Source organism: Phodopus roborovskii, unplaced genomic scaffold (assembly GCF_943737965.1).
Source record: "Phodopus roborovskii unplaced genomic scaffold, PHOROB, whole genome shotgun sequence".
Taxonomy (NCBI): domain Eukaryota; kingdom Metazoa; phylum Chordata; class Mammalia; order Rodentia; family Cricetidae; genus Phodopus; species Phodopus roborovskii.
Genome location: NW_026126651.1, coordinates 1,296,831 through 1,319,632, shown reverse-complemented (window position 1 = coordinate 1,319,632; position 22,802 = coordinate 1,296,831). Strand labels below are relative to the sequence as shown.

General features: G+C 55.3%; 1 protein-coding gene across 2 annotated transcripts in view; it reads right to left on the bottom strand.

The window, feature by feature from the left end:
- The window catches only part of Lrrc4b (leucine rich repeat containing 4B), a 35,423-nt gene extending 13,836 nt beyond the window's left edge, over positions 1–21,587 (bottom strand). Inside the window, exons 1-2 of one of the 2 annotated variants that reach the window (XM_051174274.1) lie at positions 21,436–21,587; positions 6,410–6,747 (exon numbers count right to left, since the gene is read on the bottom strand). In XM_051174274.1, the coding sequence (XP_051030231.1) occupies positions 6,410–6,712 (303 nt within the window). In that variant the 5' untranslated portion in view covers positions 6,713–6,747; positions 21,436–21,587. Of the gene's footprint in view, positions 1–6,409; positions 6,748–8,806; positions 9,075–21,435 lie in introns of those variants that run through there. The other variant, XM_051174273.1, reaches the window with a different exon arrangement.
- Between the last annotated feature and the right edge of the window lie 1,215 nt (positions 21,588–22,802).

The window sequence follows — 22,802 nt, the reverse complement described above, 5'->3', positions numbered from 1 at the left end:
CCAACACCCTCACATAGACATGAATGCAGCCAAAACACATAAAATAAAAATTCAATAAATTATAAAAATGTTATGCACATGTGTATTTTGCATGTGTATATGTATTTGTACCATGTGTGTGCCTGGTACCCTCACAGGTTAGAGAAGGACATCAAAGTTTGGAGGTTGTCAGACATTATGTGGGTGTTGGGAACTGAACCCAGGTCCTCTGCAAGAGCAAGTAGTGTTCCTAAGAGCTGGGCCATGGCTCCAACCCCCCTCCCTGTTAAGTTTTAAAATATTAACACCAAGGGATCATTTGGAGTTCCTCCTTGTATTTTTTAAAAGCTAGTGATATTGACTGAGATGGAGGCTCACTATGTAACCCAAATTAGCCTTAAACTCCTGACAATCCTCCTGCCTCTGCCTTCGGAACGCTGGCATGTCAGTTGGGTAGCCCCACACCTTGCTAACTGTTTGGTGTGGTATCTGGGGCATTTCGAAGTGTCTCACCATCTTTAAGACCTCACTGTAAATACCTGTGCAGACTTCACAGAGGGGTTGTGGGAAAATCCCTCCCGAGCTACAGCTGAGCAATATCCAACGTGGAGGCATGGGGTGACTCACGCCCCGGGTTTTTGCAGTACAGGGTGCTAGGTCATTCTCAAAGAGAAGTCTTGGAACCTTCTATTCCTTCCAGCCTCTGTGGTGACAGCTGCGCTTTGTTAAGTTAAATGCACACATGGCCTAAGACCAACAATTCCCCAGCTGGACCCTTCCATGGAGATCGCTCTGCAGGGCCTGGGGAGAGCTTCTGGGGAGTGATACGTGCACAAGGACCGAGCTCAGTGCCTAGCACTTGCAGGAAGAACCCGGTATATGGCTCAGGATCGAGACCCGAGCACATAGAAATGGAGACAAGCAGATCCCTGGGGCTGACTTGGTAGCTAGCCTAACTGATTTGATGAGTTTCAGACCATGAGAGATCCTGTCTCAAAAATGAGGTAAACAGCTCCCAGTGAGTAACACCCAGGGTGGAACTCAGAGTACACTCACACACGCACACACTCACACACACATGCACGCACATGCACACACACACACATGCGCGGGCATACACACATGCACACACACACTCACACACATGTGCGGGCATACACACATGCACACACACTCACTCACACACACGCACATGCACACACTCACACATGCACGCACACACATGCACATGCATGCACACACACTCACACACGCACACACGCACACACATGCACACGCACACTCAACATAAATTCAAGCACACAAAATAAAATGAGAAAAGAGCTACCACTCCTACAGGAGTCCCCAAGTGTGATTTTGCAGCAAGGGAGTGGGTACATGGGCCAGCAAGGGGAGTCCTGATGCAGTTAGGATGACAGAGGAGACAAACATGGCTGAGGGGACACTGGGACAAAGAATCAACTCCACAGCAGTTTTATTTGCATAAATTAAACACACAGACACACATGTGCACACACGTTTACATACACACAGAGACACACACATGCACACACACACACACAGCAGCAGCAGCAGAAGAAGAAGACAGAGATCACCGTGAGCTTCTGAGAGGGCTGGAGGGAGATGGGGAGGGGGAGGGGGAGGGTGCGGAGGGGGACGGTGCTGCAGTAAGGAGCCCAGGCACCAGGCAGGCGGCAGGCGGAGCAGCTTCCGGAGAAGATGAGGCACGGAGGGGTGGCTGTCCAACTCTGCTTCCCACACCCCGACTTTTCCTGGGCCTGGTGGTCTGTCATCTGGCCAGAGTGACCCTGGGGCTGCACGTTCTGTTAGGTTGTCCAACTGGACAACTGGGGACCCGTGGAAAACTGTTGATTTAAGAAAAATAAAATGCTCTGGGCTCCGCCTTCAGCCCCACAAACCAACCAACATCAGTCAAATAGTAAGTGAGAAGAGCCACTCACGGTCTCTGCCCTGTGGTAGAGGCTTTCCCTGCCACCTACATGCATGACCTCAGAGGTGACATTTTAGAGAGAATCCAGTGTGCTTCTCTTTCCCTGTATGACCAGCCTATGTGGGAACAGGTGGTGGGACTCTCTGGGCCATGCAGGTTTTCATAGGAGAGCACTGTGAGGACCCGGGTCCTGCTCAGGAGAAGGCAGAGCCCCGGGCCAGCCCCCATCTACCTCAGGTGACTGCTGAGTGTCTGCCGCTCTTTAGGTTCTGGCCCTGGGTGCCAAGGGTGCAGCAGGGAATGGGGTTCACCTGGGAACTGTGAAGGCAGTCAACGAGCCAGTCATCAGGCAACAGTGTGCGCGCATGCGTGTGCATGCGTGTGCATATCTGTGTGTACGCATGCATGCATGTGCATATCTGTGTGTGCGTGCATGTGCATGTGTGTACATATCTGTGTGCGCACGTGCGTGTGCATGTGTGTGCATATCTGTGTGTGTGCATGTGTGTGCATATCTCTGTGTGTGCATGTGTGTGCATATCTGTGTGTGCATGTGCATGTGTGCATATCTCTGTGTGTGCATATCTGTGGGTGGGTGTGCATGTGTGTGCATATCTGTGTGTGCATGTGTGTGCATATCTGTGTGTACATGTGTGTGTATATCTGTGTGTGTGCGTGCGTGTGCATGTGTGTGTATGTGTGTATGGTCTCTAAGGATGGTCTGTTGAGTGTGTGTGCATCTGTGCACAGGGCACAGGTATGTGATCAAATGAAACCCTGGGTAGTCTCTGATCTTGAACTCTGACCCAGCAGGCACACTTCTAGGAACAAACCCCAAGGGCTGAGTCTTGAGCAGTGGGGAGATGTGACATGAACTTCTCCACTGGCAACTGAGAAGTGAGTAGTCTTTCTTCCATAGTGCTTGCTGTCACCATGCTGGGGCCCAAAAGCAAGGCAAGCAAGCACTCTTGGATGGAGCCATACTCACACTGGCCCTCCCCAGCCTCTCTGCTGATGTTTGTAGCGAGTGTAGAGAACCTCACTGCCTGCGCACCCAGCCATTTAACTAGTCTTTTCTCGATGACAGGACTGTTAGGCTTTTACCGAGCCACACTAGACACCAGGCCTACTGGTTCATTCATTTAGTCTCAGCACGTTGGAGATGGAGTTCAAGGCCAGGTTGGGATACATGAGAATATATTTCAAAAACAGCAAACCAAGCCAAATCTAGTGGTACAGGCCTGGAATCTCAGATCCTCAAATAAGCAAGAGGCAGAAGGATGGCAAGCCTACTGTGTGTCTAGGTTATAGAGTAGGTTCAAGGCCAGCCTGGGTAACTGAGTGAAAAGGGGCATGGCCCAGCTGTAGAGCTTCTGTCTAGAATCCTCCAGTGAGAGGCTGGGGGCATGGCCCAGTGGTAAGGCCCCTTCCTGGAGTCCCCCAGTGTGTCTGGAGAGCTGTGGCCCAGTGGTAGAGGACCTGCCTGGCATGTTGGAAGCCCTGGGTCCCCCCCCCCCCAGTACTTAAAAACAAAAGCTTAGCAATGAGAGATGTTCCTGGTCACACCACCAGGTGCCGAAACCCAACCTCAAGGCAACATTAAACACTGTGGCTCTTGTTTCTGGAAAGGAATCGAGCTGAGACCATGGTTGAGAGGAAAGTGTATAATGCAGAAGCAGGAGGACAGCATTCAAGCTCCAGCACCAATGGAAAAGCCAAGCATGGTGGTGCGCGTCTGTAACCCCAGCACTGAAAGAGGACGGGAGGGTCCCTGGGGCTTGCTGGCCAATCAGCTTATCCATCTGTGCCCTCCAGTTCAGAGAGGGACCCGGCTTCAAACACAACAAACAAAACAAAACGCAGAGAGTGATCATGGAAGATACCGGAAATCTACCTGTGGCTTCCACATCCACGTGCGTGTTCACACACACACACACACACACACACTCACACACAAAGACACACACACTCATACACACAAAGACACACACCCATACACACAAAGACACACACACTCATACACACAAAGACACACACTAACACACACAAAGACATACACAGACACGGACACACACTCACACACACAAAGACACACACACACTCATACACACAAAGACACACACACTTACACATACAAAGACACACACTCACACACAAAGACATACACACACAAAGACACACTCACACACACACAGACACACTCACACACACAAAGACACACACTCACACACAAAGACATACACACACAAAGACACACTCACACACACACAGACACACTCACACACACAAAGACACACACAGACAAAGACACACTCACACACACACAGACACACACACTCACACACACAAAGACACACACACAAAGACACACACAAAGACACCCACACTCTCACACCCACACTCACACACATTCACACACAAAGATACACACACACTCCCACACCCACACTCACACACATTCACACACAAAGATACACACACACAGACACACACACAGACAAAGACACACTCATACACAAAACACACACACAGACAAAGACACACATACACATACACACACGACAAAGACACACAGATACACACATTCACAGACACACACACTCACACACAGACACACACCCCTAAAGAACCCTCCTGCTAGCCAGGTAGGACCCTGAATATGCGCTGGGAATGTTGGGTTGGGGACTCCAGATGGGAAGAAGAGCTATCTGAGCCTGTGGGACTCGAAGAGCTTTTGTCTCTGTATGTTTATCTAAGGGTATTTTCTAGTTTTCCTAAATTAATTTGTATTCATTCTGTAATAAATAATTAAAAGACGCATTTACATAAGCTCAGAAAGGTATGAAAACAAATGTAAACAGGAGTTATTTATATCTGGGTGGTGGGATGTGATGGTTTTTTAAAAATATGGATAATTAAAACCATTACTTTTTTCTTTTGTTGCGTGCTGCTTCCTTGGTTAGATTTGACACATGGTCTCTCTGTGGCCTAGGCTGGCCTGGAACTCACTGTGTAGCTGAGGGCGGCTCCCATGGTTGCCCTCCTGGCATCATCGGTGCACAGCGCCATGCCAAGCCAGCATTACATTTTTTGCCCCTGCCATGAGGAAGCCCCCACGGGCCTTTCTGCTCTGATCTCAGCTTTTAGGGCACAGGCGCTGCTACAGTAGTGTGACAAATGAGAGCGCTCTGATTTCTAAGGCGCTGTCCTCTTTGTGGCAGAGGGTCTGCCCTACTGAGGGGCATAGACAGCCCAACAGAGACTGCATCTGGAGAGAAGAGGGTGCAGACTTCAAACGGCAGAAATGGTGGCTGTTCAAGGAAGTGGCTGGGGAGGTGGGCCTGGAGTAGACATACACAGCCCCGGCACTGGCAGTGACATGGGTCTTAAGTTTCTCTGGTTCACCCATCCCTGCTTCCCAGACACCCAGGAAGGGCCTGTCCCCCAGGGCTTCCATTCTCCCCAGAGTCTGGCTCCGCTGACCCCTCTGCTGAGCACTGGGGGTCTGGGACCTTTCCTGTGGCGGTGCGGTCCCTAGTCTCTCCAACCTGTACGAAGTGGGTACAAGGCAGTCTGCATGAGGACTTGGACTTGACTAGATGCCTTTAAAACGGCCTTCAGCCAAGTAGGGTGGCTCACAACTGCCATCGTAGCAAGTGTCACTGCAATTGGGAACGACCACAGGGGTTACAGAGCAGGTTTGTGGGGAGCCTGAGCTAGGGGAAGACTTCCAAACCAGTGGGAGAAACCGAGTGAGACCCCCGGCTTTATCGCAAGCAAGCAAGCAAACCAACCAACCAACAAATAATAAAAGCAAAACCAAACCCAAGAAACAACCAACAGCAAAGTCCTCACTCGGGAGCCCAGAGTCTGGTGGCAGTTGCAGACATTTGGAAATAGGTGGCCAGGGCGCCACTGAGCACCCTGCAGCAGTCAGCACAGCTCCACCTCAGCCTCCGGTTGAGGAAAGAAAGACCTGTTCCAAACGTCAGGTAAGAGGCAGCTCCTAGCAGCCCACTGGGCCACCAGCACAGCACAGCCCCACCGCATGGGGCAGGCTGTGCACCAAACAAAGACAGCTAAAGTCACTTGCAGTCCCTACTAACTACGATGCCCGTGCCAGCCCTAAGCCCTCGACCCCTTGGTCCCCATCATTCATCCAGCTAGCTCCCCAAAACCGGAATGAGTCCCGCTTCCTTGGAGGCTTGCTGAGAGACGCTGTCTCGGGCCAACAACGGGGAGGATGAGGTGGAAAGGCCTCTCCTGACCGCCTCAAGGCACCCTGTCCTGTGGTGTGAGGGCGTGGCAGGCACACCAGGAAAACGCACACAGCCGGCATGGAAATACATCGCAAAGGTGGGCAGAGAAACGACGCGAGAGAGGAGCTAGTGCGCAGACGCCAGGAAGTCCAGAGTGAGAGGGTGGGGAGGGAGGCAGAGCCTTGACCCTGGGGCCAACCAGCGATGGAGGCGGGCTCACCTGGATGCTGTTCTCCTGCAGGTTCAGGTAGCGGGTGTTGACAGGGATACTGGCAGGCACCTCGGCCAGCTCCCTCCGCGTGCAGATCACCCGGCTGGCCTGGTTGCTGCAGGAGCAGGCTGCCGGGCAGGAGGTGGCTGGCGGGGAGCCTCCTCCAGCCGCTGAGGTCACGGTCACACCGCCCCCACCGGCCCCCAGGGGTGGGGAGAAGAGCCACAGGAGCAGGAGAGCCCCGTGGGGCCAGGACATCCTACCAGGCGGCAGCAGGGGGCACGGGGAGCCACGGGTGTGGGCGTGCGCCATCCTCAATGTTCATACTCCGAGGGCACGCTGGGGGGCTGTGGGAGGAGAGAGCGTGTTGGTCAGTAAGCATCGGGGACTCAGGTTGACCGGACCCACCCGCGAAATTTCACCAGAAGCCCTCACTCCTGCTCAGAACCGAAGGTACAGGAACCTGGCCTGCCTGGGCCGGGCCCGCTTCTCCTGGGCCACTCTGTAGAAAAGATGACTGAGGCCGAAAGAGGAACATTTGGGCCCAAGGTCACTTGGTCGGTAAATGGCAGTCAGCTAGAGTCAAACTCAGGTGTTGGCAAGCCTGGGGATGCAGGGCTGCCTTCTCGGGGGCTCAGGAAGCCGAGGCAGGAACTGGAAGTTCCAGGCTAGATTGGGCTAGAGAGTGCATCCAAGGCCAGCCTGGGCAATTCAGAGAGACCGTGTTCAAATCTAAAAAGGCAACATGTGGCTGAGTGGCGGAGAACATTGCCAGTGTATCCAAGACCCCTCAGCTCCATTCCCAAGGCTTTAACAAATTTTAATTGTGTCTGCACTGATTTCAGTTAGACAGATAGGTATGTGGAGATGGAGGGGCAGACAGACAGACAGACAGTGAGGCAAAGCACAAAGCTGACCAACTCCCACCCCATCCCGCAGATGTCTGCTCGCAGGTGTGACAGCACCAGTCACAAGGGCTCAGCTAAGTATCTTCTTCCCACCCCTGGCTCATCTCAGGCCCTATCCTGCCCTAGACTTGGAGAAGAGGCAATTGTGAGGGGACAGGAGGCTGATGGGCTCCTGGGAGGAGGCAGGAGGCTGCGGGGCACCCTCACCCTGTGGTGGCACAGTTGGAGATGGTAGCCATGCCCCTGTGCCTAAGATGGCAGGTGCTCTGACACGGCCTGTGCAGGGACCTGTGCCAGCAACGGTCGCAGGGTGAGGACTGAGGGAGCTGATGGAGTGGGAAGGGGTGGTGGGCACCCCAAGTCTCAGTCAGTATGGGAAGTCAGCATCCCTGCACCCTTCCAGCCTGTCCCCTGCTTTCCAGAGCCCCAGGGGGGAGGGACCAAATGGCCGCGGGAAGGACGGTACCTGCAGCCAGCACAGGGGGCTCTCTCTCTTCCCATGCATCAGCCACTCCAGCCTGTGCAGGGCGGAAGCTGCTGGATTGTGTACCAGGCCATCTCAAGGCCCACCGGGTGGCAGAGGGGGTCCGGCCTGGGGCTTCCAATGTCCCCCTCCACACAGTGTCCCCGAGTGCTTACATACACAGAAAGTCCCTTTGAGACAGGAAGGGGGTCCCCATAAACACGATGCCCACCCACTCACACAAACAGCAGGGGCAGACACACCCTCACACACGGCCCTCTCCAATCTATGGGCACAGGGCTGCCCCCCCACGCAGGTGCGCATGAGCACACACACACACACACACACACACACACACACACACACTCCTGCAGCTTCCAAGATTTTAACCCAGATAGAAATACGTGTGCCGCTGTGTGTTTGAGCAAGTGTGTGAGGACAGGAAATGGAGTCAGAGACAGAGATGGGGACAGAGACAGCGAGAGACAGAGATGGTGGAGAGAGGCACGGAGACAGAGCAGAGATAGAAAAAAGAAAGACAAAGGCAAAGACCGGGACAGAGACAGAGACCGAGAGAGACAAAAAGAGAGGCAGAGGGGGAGAGGGGGAGACAGAGACATGGGCACAGAAGCACAGACTGAGCTGAGACAGACCGCGGCAGAGACCCAGGCCCCCGCCTCAGAGCTGGCCGCCAGGCCCTGCCCTGCACCCGCCTGTCTCAGCAGGGGCTGTGGGGTCTTTGTTCGCACGCGAGTGGCCAGTGAGCTTTCTCCTCGGTCCACCCGGGTCCTCGGTCCCCACTCGCTGACACCCTGGCTATGACCAGCCCCTACCCTGAAAGCCCAGGCTCCGGTGCGGTGCCCACTGAGCCCACCATCCCCCAGGCCGGCAGCCGGGTCTCCTCCCCCACCAACACCGCGGGCGCACACCCCGTCCAGGGCTCTGCCGCAGCTCCCCTGCTCCTCCGCCTCCCCTGCCGCCATCTCCGCGTCCTTGTCTCCCCGCTCCCCCGCATACACACTGGGGGACACTCACCCTGGTGGCTTGGCTTCCGATGGCCTTCTCTCTGTGCCCCAGGCCCCCCCTCCGCATGTGTGCAGTTGCCCCAAGGCCCTGCCACCCCAGCTCGCTACTGCTTCCCGTCGAGCTAGTGCTGGGGGGGGGCGCAGGGGCTTCTTGGGTCTCCCTGCACCCCCCCCTCGTCTGTTGCCCTCCCCACCCTCTAGGGGAGCCCGGCCTTCTTCTCTTGGCCACCACACAAGCAAGCCCTTGCCTCCTCCGGTCCTGTGCCCCCCACGTTAGTCCCCCCACACCAGCTTCCTTTCTCTCCACAAGCAGACCCAGCTTCTGCCCCTCTCCCAGCTCCCCAACCCCGTCTTGCCTCCCCGGGGACCACCAGACCCCTTCTCTGCCTGTCCTCTTCCACTGTCCCTGTCACCCTGTCATTGCTGGGAGCCTGGCTCAGTCGGGTTCCTACTGTCTGTCTGTCTGTCCTGGGGCCTGCCTCATCCCTCTCCCAGCTCTGCCTCTCTTCCTTTCTCTGCGATTACAATTTCTAGTCACACGGCAGTGCAGAGCCCAGCTCCCTCCCTCCCCGCCCCCTCCCTCCTTCTTTCTCTCCTTCCAGCGGGGAGGGCGCTCCCTCCCTCCACCCTCACTCAACTCCCCCCTCCCAGCTAGCTCGGCCAGGGGGTGGCCTCCCCCTCCCCCGCTAATCAAAGGCTCCGTTATCTAATTAACCCGTTGGTTCTGGGCAGTCAGGGAAGGTCGGGGGAAGCGGGGGAGGAAGGTTGGCGGCTGTGCTGCCAGGGGAGAGGGGTTTGGACTGTGCCAAGCTACAGCCTCGTGGCACACACACACACACACACACACACACACACACACCAGCAGCAGCAGCCTCAGCTGCAGAACCAGGCTGGGCCGCTTGGACTCCATGCCGCTGGACCAAAATGTCCCTCCTGTATCTTCAGGGTCCATCCTGGGTTCAGGGACCATGTGTCCACTCCAGGACCCCCACTACCTCATGCAGTCACCGTTTCGACCCCATTTCAATATGCTACCCAACCTATTCCTGACAAGTTAGGCCCACGTCACAATCGCCCTTTCTTTCAGCTGAGGCCAGCACTCATTCTTACCACAAAGAAAACTACCCCTGATGCCCCCCCCCAATCCTTCCCCGCCTTGGCCACCCGCTCTTAGTGCCCTCTGCAGAACAGTCTGGGAAGCTACACTCTACTCACTCCATGTAACCCTTCATCTACCCATTCACATGCCCAGCCATCCATACATACAGATGAGTGAGTACTCATCTGTATATTCCCCCATCAACCCATTCCTCCATCCAATCACATACCCACCCTCTACTCATCTGTCTATCACTCCATCCACTCATCTATATATTTATCCTTCTATCCACCCGCCTATTCCTCCCTCTTTATCCATCTATCCTTTTATAATTCATCTCTTCTTCTATCCCTCCATACATTTGTAAATTCACTTATCTATATATCCATTCATCCATTCCTTTAGCCATCTTTCCATTCTTTATCCATCCTTGTTAACACAGCAGCCAGATCCCACCCTCTGCTGCTTAGGCCTCTCCAGCAACTTCTGAATCACCCAGAAAAAGGTGAAGAGCCCACTCCTCAGTCAGCCTCAGCTCTGACCTCACTAGGAGGGCCGAGCACCAGCCTAGGGGGCAGGGTAGGGGGCTTGGAAGTTGCTCTTCACTCTGCCTGCAACCCTCTGCCATGTCACATTCTTGGTGGATGATGCCTGGTGCAGCTTCTTTCTCCCTCTGTTTATTGCCACCTGACCTCTCAGACCACATCTGCTGAACCGCGCACCCACCAAGAGTGTGTGTGCGTGTGTGAGTGTGTGTGTGCGCGTGTGTGTGTGTTATCTGCTTTGGTCTCTGGTTTTGTGAGGGCTTATTGTGCTCAGCAAATGGCAGGTGAGGGAAGGGATGGACACACAGCTATGGCTACTTGGCGGTACGCATCTTCTGTTAAGTTATAATCTCTCTTTCTTGATACAGACACACCTGCCACCCAGTCCAGGTAAACTTTAAGAGTTGGTCAAGCCAGACACATCAGTGTGGGACATCCCTCCACCTAAGGTCTTCACCTGTCCCCAGGAGGTCACTGCCTTTGGCTGAACCTCTGTGTCCCAGGCTCCCTCCCTCCCTCCCACAGCGCCTTCTGGTTCACTAGATCCCAATGTTTTCCTGTGCTCCTCCAAATAACTTGTCACTAGGGAAGGCTCATCCCTGTTTGGAACCAAACCTTGCCCATGGAGCTCAATGGCCACACTGGTGCAGACGGAGTGCAGGCTAGATGCTTTTTCTGAGTGTGTACCTGAGCTAGTTCCAGGCACAGGCTCCATTAGAGCAGGCTCAGCACATTGCCAGCATGCACACCACGCCCTTCTGCACTGTTTCTTGAGGGAAAAGCTGTTCTGTGGGCAGTAGCCCTCTAAGAATTGCTGGCATCTACATTGCATAAATAGGGAAACTGAGGTCCTGACGATTGAGTTAAGAAAGAAGCTAGCTATAGAGGCAGTCTTGTTATCCTAGCTATGCAGGGGCTGAGTAAGAGGATGGCCAGTTCAAGGCCAGCCTGGGCGATTTAATGAGATTCTGTCTCTAAAGAAAAAGAGATAGAGAGAGAGAGATGGGGGCGTAGCTCAGCAGTAAAGCACCTGCCTGAATCCCCCAGTGAGGGGCTGGGGGTGTGGCTCAGTGGTAGAGCCCCTGCCTAGAATCCCCCAGTGAGGGGCTGGGGGTGTGGCTCAGTGTTAGAACTCCTGCCTAGAATCCCCCAGCGAGGGGCTGGGGGGTGTGGCTCAGTGGTGGAGCACCTGTCTAGTCTGCAAAAAGCCCAAGGTTCCATTTCTTTCTCTTTTCTTTCTTTCTTTTTTTTTTTGGGGGGGGGGGCGGTGGTTTTGAGACGGGGTTTCTCTGTAGCTTTGGAGCCTGTCCTGGAACTTGTTCTGTAGACCAGGCTGGCCTCGAACTCACAGAACTCTGTCTGCCTCTGCCTCCTGAGTGCTGGGATTAAAGGCGTGCGCCACCAATGTCTGGCTGGTTCCATTTCAAGTACTGCCAATACATCCGTACATACACATACATGTACATATCTATCTGGGATGAGAGCTCCACAGGTAAAGCGTTTGCAGAGCTCAATCACCAGAGGTAATGTAAGCAAGCAAGACTTGGTGGGGTACAGAGGAGGTGGAAACAGGATCCATGGGCTTGCCAGTCAGCCAGTCTGGCCAAATAGCTGAGCTCTGGGCCCACGAGAGACCCTGTTTAAAAACAAGTATGTGAGGTTGATGAGATATGGTTTAGTGGACGAAGCCGCCTAGCCAAATCTGAGGACCTGAGTTTGATGGAGAGAACAGACTCCTGACCACAGGCACATGCACACACAAAATGATAGATAAATGTTTAAAAAAAAAGGAAAGCCAGAAATTAAACCAAACCAAAACAAAACAAAACACAAAACTAACAAAATCCAAGTGCAGATCTGAGGAACACTCAGGCTGACCTCTGGCATTCACAGGTCTCATACACACACAGACACAGACACAGATACACACACACACACACACACACACACACACACACACACACACCTGGCCTCCAGATTGGCTGAGAGCCTACCTATTTGGCTAAGCTGGCTTACTAGCAAGCCCATGGATCCTCTGGGAGTCATGGGACTCCAGAGACCTCGGTAGTAAGTCTCACAGAGGTCACTGGGGTGTAGGTTGACCTATACAGTCTTCTCCCTCCTTCCTAGTCGCAGGGCTCCCAACACATCCCACTTCCAGCCCCTGGGCTCAGCCATGGTCCCACTCACTGGTCCCAGGTGATGCTGACTCAGAGCAGTCAGAAACTGTGACTAGGGACCAGGCCTCGAATGGACAGAGCCTGAGGGGCAGAGTCCAGACAGCTGGGCAGGTTAGAGTGGGCCGAGAACAGAGACCAGGGTTAGGGGAAAGTGCGAAGCCCTCATCTGCATGGCCGCCTGCCCAGCCTGGCTCAGGGATAGATAGGAGTCTTGGGTACAGTGCCTGAGAGATTCACACAGATGGCAGATCGGAAACCCGGGGCCCAGGGGAGGCAGGGTGAGGAGAAAAGGGAGGCAGGAAACGTTCCTGTCAGCCACACTCCTGTGCCTGAGTAAGTTCATCAGGTGAGGACAAGAGAGAAAACTGTCTGTTGTACGGTAACAAGAGGAGTGGAGGTCAGAGCTGAAGCAGAACTTCCCCTGCTTTGACAGGCGCGTGGAAAGGTGGCACCCTGGACAGATGAACACTTACTTCTTCCTGGACAGCAGTCATAAGCAAGGCGGGGTGGGTGTGTGGGGAACGGACACACGGGTGGAGGAAGAGGCTCAAGATGGAAGGAAATAAATGCAGACCTGTCCCCCTCAGCCACTGCATGTCCCCAGGGCTTTCACAGTAAGAGTGAACACACAACTCTGAGCAAAGGATCCTGGAGAAAAGGGCAGAGCAGAGTCCTGGGTGCCCTGGGGTCACTCGGGTATCCCCAGCACAGCTAGTGTGTACAGTACACAGCGATGGCCTGTCAGCGGTAGGGATGGCCATCCTTCCAGAGTCAGGGGCATGGGCCCCGCTTTGCCCTGCTTCCCCCCTTACTGGCCTGTGATCTCCCCCAACTCTGCTCTCTGTTCTGGTGACCTGTCTCCAAGCTTCTGTATGTAGCAACTTCCTGGTCTCTCCACTGCCTCTCTCCCACTAGAAGGTGACAGGGACCAGATGCCCGAATGCAGAGACTCACAGTCCCAACCTGTGTTCTCATGCTGGCATGTGGGTGTACACCACTGAATACAGCAGGGCAGAGGACACGGGAGTATGAACCAGGGCGGGGGCAGGAGTTGTAGGAGCAGCCTCCTCTATCCAGGTAAGGCTGTCACAGTAGAAGCCCAGAGAGCTGAGACGCAAGCCAGGAGGGCCAGTCAGGTGTAGGGACCCAGGCATGCAGAGGGACATGGTGTGTGTGTGTGGTTCACATACTTCCCTCTGGTCTGTATGGAGCCCAGCTCAGTACAGAAGTAAGTACAGGACATGGGGTGCTGGCTTACTTCATCCCAAGCAGGAAGTTCCTGGGAGGGTCAGAGTGATTGAGCCCTGGGAGCCATCTCTTCTGTCTAGAGTGGAGAAGCCAGGAGTCAGAGCAGAGGCATGGGGGAAAGGGAACTATGGCTAGAGCTGAGGTGACAGGAAACAGGGAAGAATGAAGAGACAGTAGATGGGCAGAACCTTCAGAGCCCAGAGGCAGAGAAGTGGAGAAGAGGAGAATCCGGGCTCCTTTGTTGGCCTGAAAGCCAAGAAGGGAGATACACAGGGCAGGCAGCTGGGCAAGACAGGCCCTGAGTGCATATCCCTTTGCTGTCCTGCCAGGGAGTTGGGACACATAGCCCAGCGGAAGACAAGAGACTCGGAAAAGGAAGACAATGCCTGCGTTTGTTGGTCCAAACCTGTTACTTTGGCACTCAGGAGGTGGAGGCAGGAGGATTTCTCTGAGTTCCTGGCCAATCTGGGTTGTATAGGAGGATCCTGTCTCAACCCCCTCTAAATAAGAAACAGACAACCAGATAGGCTGAGGGTGTGGTTCAGTTGGCAGAGAGCTTACCTAGCCACCAGGAGACCTTTCGTTCTGTCTGAGTAAACCATGCATGGTGGTACATGCCTCTCATCACAGCACTTGGGAAGCAGAGGCAGGAGGATCAGGAGTTCAAGGTCATTTTAGCTACACAGGGAGTATAAAGCCAGCCTGACTTGCATGAGAGCCTGCCTCAAAATAATAGCAGTAAGGGGAAAATGTGGCAGGCTCTTGTCCTCTGTTGCCATCCATCTGCCCTTGCTCTCACTTCCCACTGCCTCTACTGGGCATGAACGAGCAGTATCATGTGACAGAGAACTGGCGATTGGGATGGGGACTCAGCAGCGTGGCAGGGACCCACCAGCTACAGAGCAGGGCAACTATGAAATGCTAACATGGCCCCATCCAACAGAGTTCTGGAGTAACAGAAATGTCCCAGTACCATGGCGGAACCTGGTGGCCACCAACCACAGCTGGCATTGAACACTCTCCAGCTGGCAACTGTGACTACACTTTGAAATGCTCCTGCCTCAGCCTTCTGTGTGTCGTGATGATGGGTCTAAACCACCACACCCAGCCTGAGTTTGTCACTCAACTATGAGGATCTAAATGTCAGTGACCACATTTGGTTCCAGGAAATGTGGCTTGGTGTACCTGACCCCAGCTCTGGCTGGAGCTACCTGTTTCAGTTCTCATAGCATGGTGGGACATGGCCTCCTAGGGCTCTCAGAGGGTAGATCTGGTCCTTCCAGAAGCCCATGTGGCAGAGTCATCATTTCTGAAGCATGGTGGTGTGCTCAATGTGCATGTGGACACCCATGCTCTGGTGGGCTCTGTGGCAGAACCAAGGCTTCCAGGCCTCTATTCCTTGTGATAGAGGAAATGATTGCACCTGACCCCTGGCAGTGGAGAAGATATTTATAGCGGAGGCCTGGACAAGGGACTTAGACAGGCTCTTGAGGCGGTTACTTGGCCTCTTTCTGTTTCTCTGTCATGCATCCATTATTTTCTGGGAAACAGAGGGTGCCTAGTAGCTTAGTGTGCTGTTTCATATTTATCATCTCAGTATTTGTCAGAGGACTGCTGACTTTGAGTCAAGCTCGTGCTACATTTGAAACCCTGTCTCCAAACCAGGGAAACCCAAAGGGAACAGTGAAAGCCATGAAAATCAGAAAGTCATGAGAACCACAGCAGACTTTCCCACACCCACATGGGCATCCGGACTGGGGCTCCTCCATGGCAGGTTCCGAGGACGCGGGCTCTGTTTCCTAAAGTGGCAGCCAGAGGCTCTCAGGACCCACGGCCCCCACTGTCCATGCCTATGACAGGGGAAATGATGCTTTCTCCCCAATCCAGGGCAGTGGAGGGCTGGGGCTCAGTGTGGGCTGCTTTAAAATGTAACTTGCCATCATGGCTAGCCATGTGGTCTTGGAGAGGGGTGGGCCTTACCTGTTCATAGGGACATCCTATTTCTTCAATGGGCTCCTTTTTGTAAGAAAACATCCTTCTCCATAACTCATGTCTCCTGGAAGGATGGGTAGGGGTGTGTGGAGTCCAATGGAGCCCAGACTTATTCTGTAGCTCCTTAATGACCTTCCCTGCCAGTCTATAAAGATGATACTAAGCTTGGTAGAGATTCAAGATGGCAGGCTCAGTACAGGACCCTCATAGAGAGATACATTCAAATGTACCTTTTGTATCTGTTTCTTTATGTAGGGTTTTCTGAGACAAGGTCTCTCTATGTGGCCCAGGCTGACCTCAAACTCATGGCAACCTTCTCATCTTAGATTCTTGGGGAAAGTGATTATTATTCTTGCTGGGGCAGGAGCACAGGCTTTCTTTCTCCGGTCCCATGACTCAGCCCCTCATTCCATTATTTATGGCTGGATCAGAACTGTTCACTTGTTGGAGAGTGGATCCCCTTCCCAAAAATGAGACCCCCATCCCCCCACACATTCTCAAAGCAAAAATGAGACCCCCCCCCCACACACACACATTCTCAAAGCCCAAATCTCCACCAGCACAATCAGCCCACAGCATCCAGGTCCTTAGGGTTTATGGACATGAACAAGCCTGAGAGACAGAGCGCCCCAAGTTACGGAAACTTTTTGGTGTTGTTTTAGATGCTGAGAATTGGGCCTGCTGAGGTGGCTTAGAAGGTAAAGACATCTGTTGCCAAACCTGAGGAACTGAATTCCGTCCTGGAATCCACGAGGTGAAGGGAGAGAAAAGACACACACCAGCTGTCCTCTGGCCTCGCCATGCGCACCTCCAATAATTAAGTAATACAATAATTTAAAGAATAATAAAGTATTAAGGGGGCTGGAGAAATTGGTTCAGTGGGTAAGAGTACTTGCTGCTTTTGCAATGGACCTGGGTTCAGTTCCCAGCACCCACATGGCAGCTTCCAACCATCTCTAACTCAGTTCCTGTGATTTAATACTCTTTTCTGACTCCTCAGGCACAGACATGCATGTAGTACTGTTACATACACGCAGGCAACACACACACACACACACACACACACACACACACACACACACACACACCTTAAAAAATGTAAACTGCTAAGAATTGAACTCAGGGCTTCTTGCCTCTAAGCCCTGGCCCCGACTTTCACTCACTAGTAGATTCTAGACAGGTGCTCTGCTGTTGAGTCATGCCCTAACCAGCAGATTCTAGGCAGAGGCTTTCTTATCACTGAGCTATGTGTGCGGCTAGTCTCTCATTGGAGGTAGAGACAGGGGCTCTACCATTGACCTCCCCTCCCTTCCCCACCCCCTCACTGGAGGATTCTAGGCAGAGGCTCTACCCCTGACCACACCCCCACCCCTCACTGGAGGATTCTAGGCAGAGGCTCTACCTCTGGCCACACCCCCACCCCTCACTGGAGGATTCTAGGCAGAGGCTCTACCTCTGAGCCATACCTTCAGCCCCCTTTACGAATTTGTTTTACTGGAGCGGCCCAGTCCTCTTTTTTAAAAATGAGTTTTGATTTGAATTTTACTATTTTATATGTATGTTTTGTTGACATGTATCTCTGTTCGTGCTTGGTGCTGGAGGAAGTGGTAAGTCTTTATGTGGATGCTGGGAATTGAACCCATGCCCTTCACAACCACAGGAAGTGCTCTTAACCACTGAGCCAAATCACCAGCCCAAAGAAGGAGATATATTTGTTTTGTTTTAGTTTTGGAGAGAGGGTTTCTCTTATGTAGCCAGGCTGGCCTCGAACTCAGAGATCCCCCTGCCTCCCAAGTGCTGGGGCTAAAGGTGAGCCACCACCGCCCAACATAGCCCTCTTTTTATTCTTGAGACAGGGTCTTGTCAGGTGGTCTAGATTACCTTTACATTTGTTACCCCCCTCTCAGCCTCCCAAGTGGCTGAGATGAAATGCCCATGTCCCCGGGCTAGGATGAGATCTCAATGCCCTTTTAGAGGTCCAAATGCCCACAAGTCTTAGTCTTGAACAGTGTAGCCATGCTCCCGACCCTGGGCCCTGGTTCTGCTGTTTGAAAGCACGGGTTCTGCGTGTGGCCATCTACAGAGTGCCGAGGCCCCTCCTCTACATAGTTGACCTTGGAGAAGGCACCCCATACCTAGGGGCCCCAGGTTCTCCTGTAGACTGGATATGATAACAGTGCCTCCCTGCTAGGGTTACTACAAGGAGTGGAAGGAATCCCCATGCAATCTTGGCACAGGGCTGGTTCTGGAGGCATCCCACAAATGCTGTCATGACTACACTAGGCTCGTGTCCTAGGGTTTTCTAGGCAAGAGCAGGACAGCTTCCTTCTGCACCTCCTCCGGAGCCTCACCCTTCCACGGAGCTCCCCAGCTTCCTCCCAGAATCTGGACAAGAGCTCTGGGACTAAGCTCAAAATGCTGGGACCCTGCTACTGTCCCCTGCCATACCCCTTTCCTCTCCATCACTCTTACACAGCTCAACTTGTCCAGACCCTACAGACAGCTCACTCTGGGATGGGCTCCTGCCTGCCTGTCCTATACCAGGGCCTTCCCTGCCCTCCTCTAGGTCTCTGCAGCCCCTTCGTCCCTGCCTACCATGACAACAGCCTAGTATGTGTTTCCAGGCAACAAGGAGCATCCTTCCACTTTAGTTACTCTCTTGCTGTCCTCTGGCAAAACCACCCTAACCAGGTCCAGGACCAGAGAGGTTTCTTCCCAGCAGGGAGGGAGAATCCTGAAGCTTAGACACGAGGATATGCTCCCTACAGGTCTCCAGGTGCTGCCTGGCCATGGCCCCCCCACCAAAGGGCCCAGCATCTGCCCCCTGACCTAGAGGTGACACCTAGAGGTGGCCATCTTTCTGTGTCCCCGGGGCTTCTGTTTTCCAATCCCACCCAAAGGTACAGTTGCCCTTTAACCCCTAGGAAAACCCAGCATGCTGCTGGCTGCAAGCTGACCCCGGGGATGGGACTGTTGGGTGTCATCTGCTGCCCTAGTGATGGGCAGTTGAGGAAGACAAATCACACATGACATGGTAGCTTCCTGCAGGGCTCCAGGTAGACTCCAACCTTGGGAACCTGCATGTGAACTCTTCCCCACTTAAGGGACTCTTCCTGTCATTGGCACAGGTGGCCGAAGGAGGTGGCTGCCCCTTCCCCTGCCTCAGCACGTCCCTGTATTGCTCTGTGGACACCTGTTGTTTGGGGATAGTCTCACTATATAGCCCTTCCTGGCTTGTCATAGACTGTTGAATGTTGGGATCATGTGTGAACTGTCCTCCTGGACAGACACAGGGAACTACAGGTCTCAGGGACACCTCAGGGACTTTGGAGACCCAGGAAAGGAGCAGAAATGGGGGCTGGACCTCCCAATGCTGGCGCCAGAGAAGTACCTAGGAAGGTGCTAGATTGAGAATGGTAGATGGAGGCAAGGTAACACTTAAGCCTAGCAGAGAAGACAGGTGGTCACTGAGGGCCAGATGCTGCGGGAGGGGCCCTCCTGCAGGAAAGCAGAGTCCCAGCCTGAGCCAGGCGATCCATGCAAAAAGCCAAGCAGAACATTCCTCTGCTGCAGACCCTGAGGATGCTTCAGGGCCCCTCCAAACCTGAGGTCTCACTTCCTCTGTCCTCTGGGTTGGCAGACCTCGGTGGAGCCCCCTCCCCGCTCCTAGGGGTGTGAGGGGCAACTTCTGAGTCCCTCATCCCCCAGTGGCATTCTAGCACACTCCCTTCAATCACACCTCACCCTCACGGCAACAGTTTGGACAGTGGGGTTGCTGTTTCTACAGTCACAGGCAGGCCAGCTCCAGGGTCTCCCTTTCTGTCTCTGAGAGGGGAATGTGCACAGGCTGCCTCTGCCTTTGTCCTTCCCTCCAGGTCTCTGTGAGCACAGGGTTCCAAGTGTGGGACTTCTTCCCTGGTGTGTGTGTGTGTGTGTGTGTGTGTGTGTGTGTGTGTGTGTGTTTCTGTGCAATAAGCTCTTGCATGTGTGTCCGTATGGGAAGCCATTCCTCTCTATGGCTCCCCATTTTTCTACTCCCTTTTGAGTGTCTCCCAACAGTCTTTCTTAGCTCCTTCTTCTTCTGTGTGTATCTGAATAATCAGGAGGACCAGAAAGAATCAGAGTAGACCCAGGGAGGAGGAGGCGGCGGCAGGTGGGAAGAGGAAGAGGAAGCCGGAGAAGAGCAGCAGTGAGCAGGCAGAAGATGCTCCAAAGGAGGGAGACCGAGCAGGCCAAGGTCCTGGGGGAGGAGCAGTGGGGAGGGGTGCTGCCCGCTACTTGGACCGGGAGGGAAGCCGACTCGGCTACTACCAGCTGCCACTGTAGCCCAGAGTTCCTGTCTGGCGCTGCGCGGCTGGACTCGGGATGTGAGGCGCATAGCAATGGGTGATGCGGAGGGAGGCATGGCTGCAGCTCCCAGCTGGGGAGGGGGCGAGGGACACTCCAGGCTCCTCTACTAACCAGCTGGGGTGCTCCCCGGGAGGATTCCCCAGCCTGGGGAAAGTCACCCAAAGCTGCAGGGTAAGGAAGGGCCCAAAGAGAAAATGGTGCTCAAGAACATTGGGGGGGGGGAGGGAGTCAGAATCTAGCTGGGAGACTGGTTGGTCCCCTGGTCCAAGAGAGCAGAGTTCGGAGAAACTGGCCACGGAGACCTGGGAGGGACCCTGGACCCAGCCTGAGTTTTTGGCCTAGGATTGACAGTCAGGAGGAAGGAATCTGGGAGAGGGTTCTGGAGAGAATCTGAGGTCTAGGGGTGGGTGGGATCCCAGTATCCTACCTATGAGGATACAAGAAGACGGACCTTTGAGGAAAGAAGGGTCACTGAATGGGGAGAAACGGGTGCCAGCCAGTAAGGTTAGGGGCTTCAGGTAAAGAGAAGGCACAGGCCCAGCTGGGTCTCCAGGAAGGAGGGTGGAGGGATAGCGGGTCTGGCTGGGGGCGAGGGTCAGAGATGGGCCGGATAAGGGGAAGTGTAGTTAGAAGGCCAGGGAGAACAGGTGTGGGGAGGTTGGCAGCGACTGGGGAGTCCCCTGGAGAGGATGGCACCGAGCGAGCAGGGGTCCCAGGAAGACATGCGAGGACCGCAGCCCTGAGGCCTGATGCGGGTCAAGAAAAAGGGGGTCCTGAGCTGAGCGGCGGGAGGAGCGGAAGGCGCACTCAGAGGGAGGAGGATCGTTGATGGGGAGTGGGATCTGAAGCCGCCACCCTCCCCAATCACCCCTTCTTGGCTTTCCCGTGTTCACTTCCCAAACTCCCCGGTTCTCCCCGGTTGCCACGGCAACCGCTCCTGCCAGGCGCGGTCACCAAGGAAACCCCGTGCCCGCCTCTCCCCCTCCCCATCGCTCGCACGCCCCCCGGCGGCGGGGAGGAGGGCGTGGGGGAGCAGCCTCCCACCCCGGGCCGCAGCCGGGCAGCCAGCTGCGGGCGCCCCGCCTGGGGCGCCGGTCCAGGTCCCGGCCCGCATCCCGAGTCTGCGTCTCCATCCCGCCCGGCCCCATCCTGGGTCCGCGTGCCCATCCATCCCGGCCCCAGCCCTGTCCTGCCTCGTCCCCGCGCGCCGCGCGCTCCGACTCACCGCGGGCTCCGGGCTCCCGGCGAGGGGCGGCATGCCCCGCGGGGTCCGCTCGGGGCGCGGGGCCTGGGCCGGGGGCGTCCTCGGGGTCGCGGCTCCGCCCCCGCCCGGCCCGCCGCCCGCCCGCGCTCCGCGCTCGCCGCCTGCCAGCCTGGCCGCCGCCCGCCTCCGCCGCGGCCCCGCCGCTCCCCCCACCCACCCCCCCAGGCCCCGGCCCGGCCCGGCCCCCGCTCGGACGGTGCGGCAGCCGCCGAGAGCAGCCGAGAGTCCCGTGGACGCGAGCGGAATACTGATGCTGGTGGGGAGCGGGAGGAGGAGGGAGGAGGAGGGAGGGCGCCGAGGGGAGAGTGGCCGGGGAAGCTGGGGAGGGAGGGCAGGAGAGGCGGCGAGGAAGGGGGAGGGGGCACGGGGAAAGAGAGGGGAGAGGGAGGGTGGAGGGAAGGGGAGCCAGAGCCGAGGGGGGGGGGGAAGGGAGCAAAGGAGGAAGGGAGGGAGGAGGAGAGGAGGAGAGGAGGAAAGGAGGAGGGAGAGAAAGGGGAGTGGAGAAGAGACGGGGTTTTAGGGAAAGAGGGAGGGGAAGCGGCGGTGTGGTGGAGGGAGAAGGGGGCTGGGGCTCGAACTTGGAGAACTCCTAGACCTCCATGGAATGGAAGGGACCTGATGGGCACTGCGGGAAAAGTGGGAAGGGGGAGGTGGGAAAGCCGCGGAGCACTGGAGGAGACCCGGGGGTTGGGGGTGGGGAGGCCGGGAAGGAATGGGGGGGGGGAGGGGAGCCACAGAAGTATTGGGAGAGGGCCGGGACAAGTGGAAAGGTTGAGAGTTGATGCTGTCAAGGAGCCCGAAGGAAGTGGCCTGACAGGGATGCCTGCAGGAAACTGAGGCAGGACCAGCGGGTGGGTGGCATAGAGAGGCCTGGAGGAGGCAGTATTGCTGGGGAGGCATTGGGGAGCCAGGTCGTGGGGGAGCGTCTCATCTGACGAGAAGGATGGAGCTTAAGATCAGTGGAGGAAGGGCTTTGCAGGAAGCCTCTCCTGAGGGGCCTGGGGCCTGGCTTGGGCCTGGCAGCCACAAGGGAGATCTAGCAGGGGTGTTGGCTCTGAGTCCCTGACCCAGACCTGTGCCGAGCCAGGGCGCCTGTGCCGAGTAGAGGCAAAGCCCAGCCCCCTCACACTCTCACCTTCCCAGGGGCAGGCAGAGGGTGCGGGGACACCTTGTGAGGTGTGAAGCTGGCTGGTGCCAGCCTAGGGGGAGGGGGTGGGGCAGGATGCCTGGGAGAGGTCACAGGGACATCACTCTTCTCCGTGGACGCTCTCATCTGCCCCCCCCACGCACACGCACAAAGGCTGGGCATTGAGGACGGGGCTTGGAAC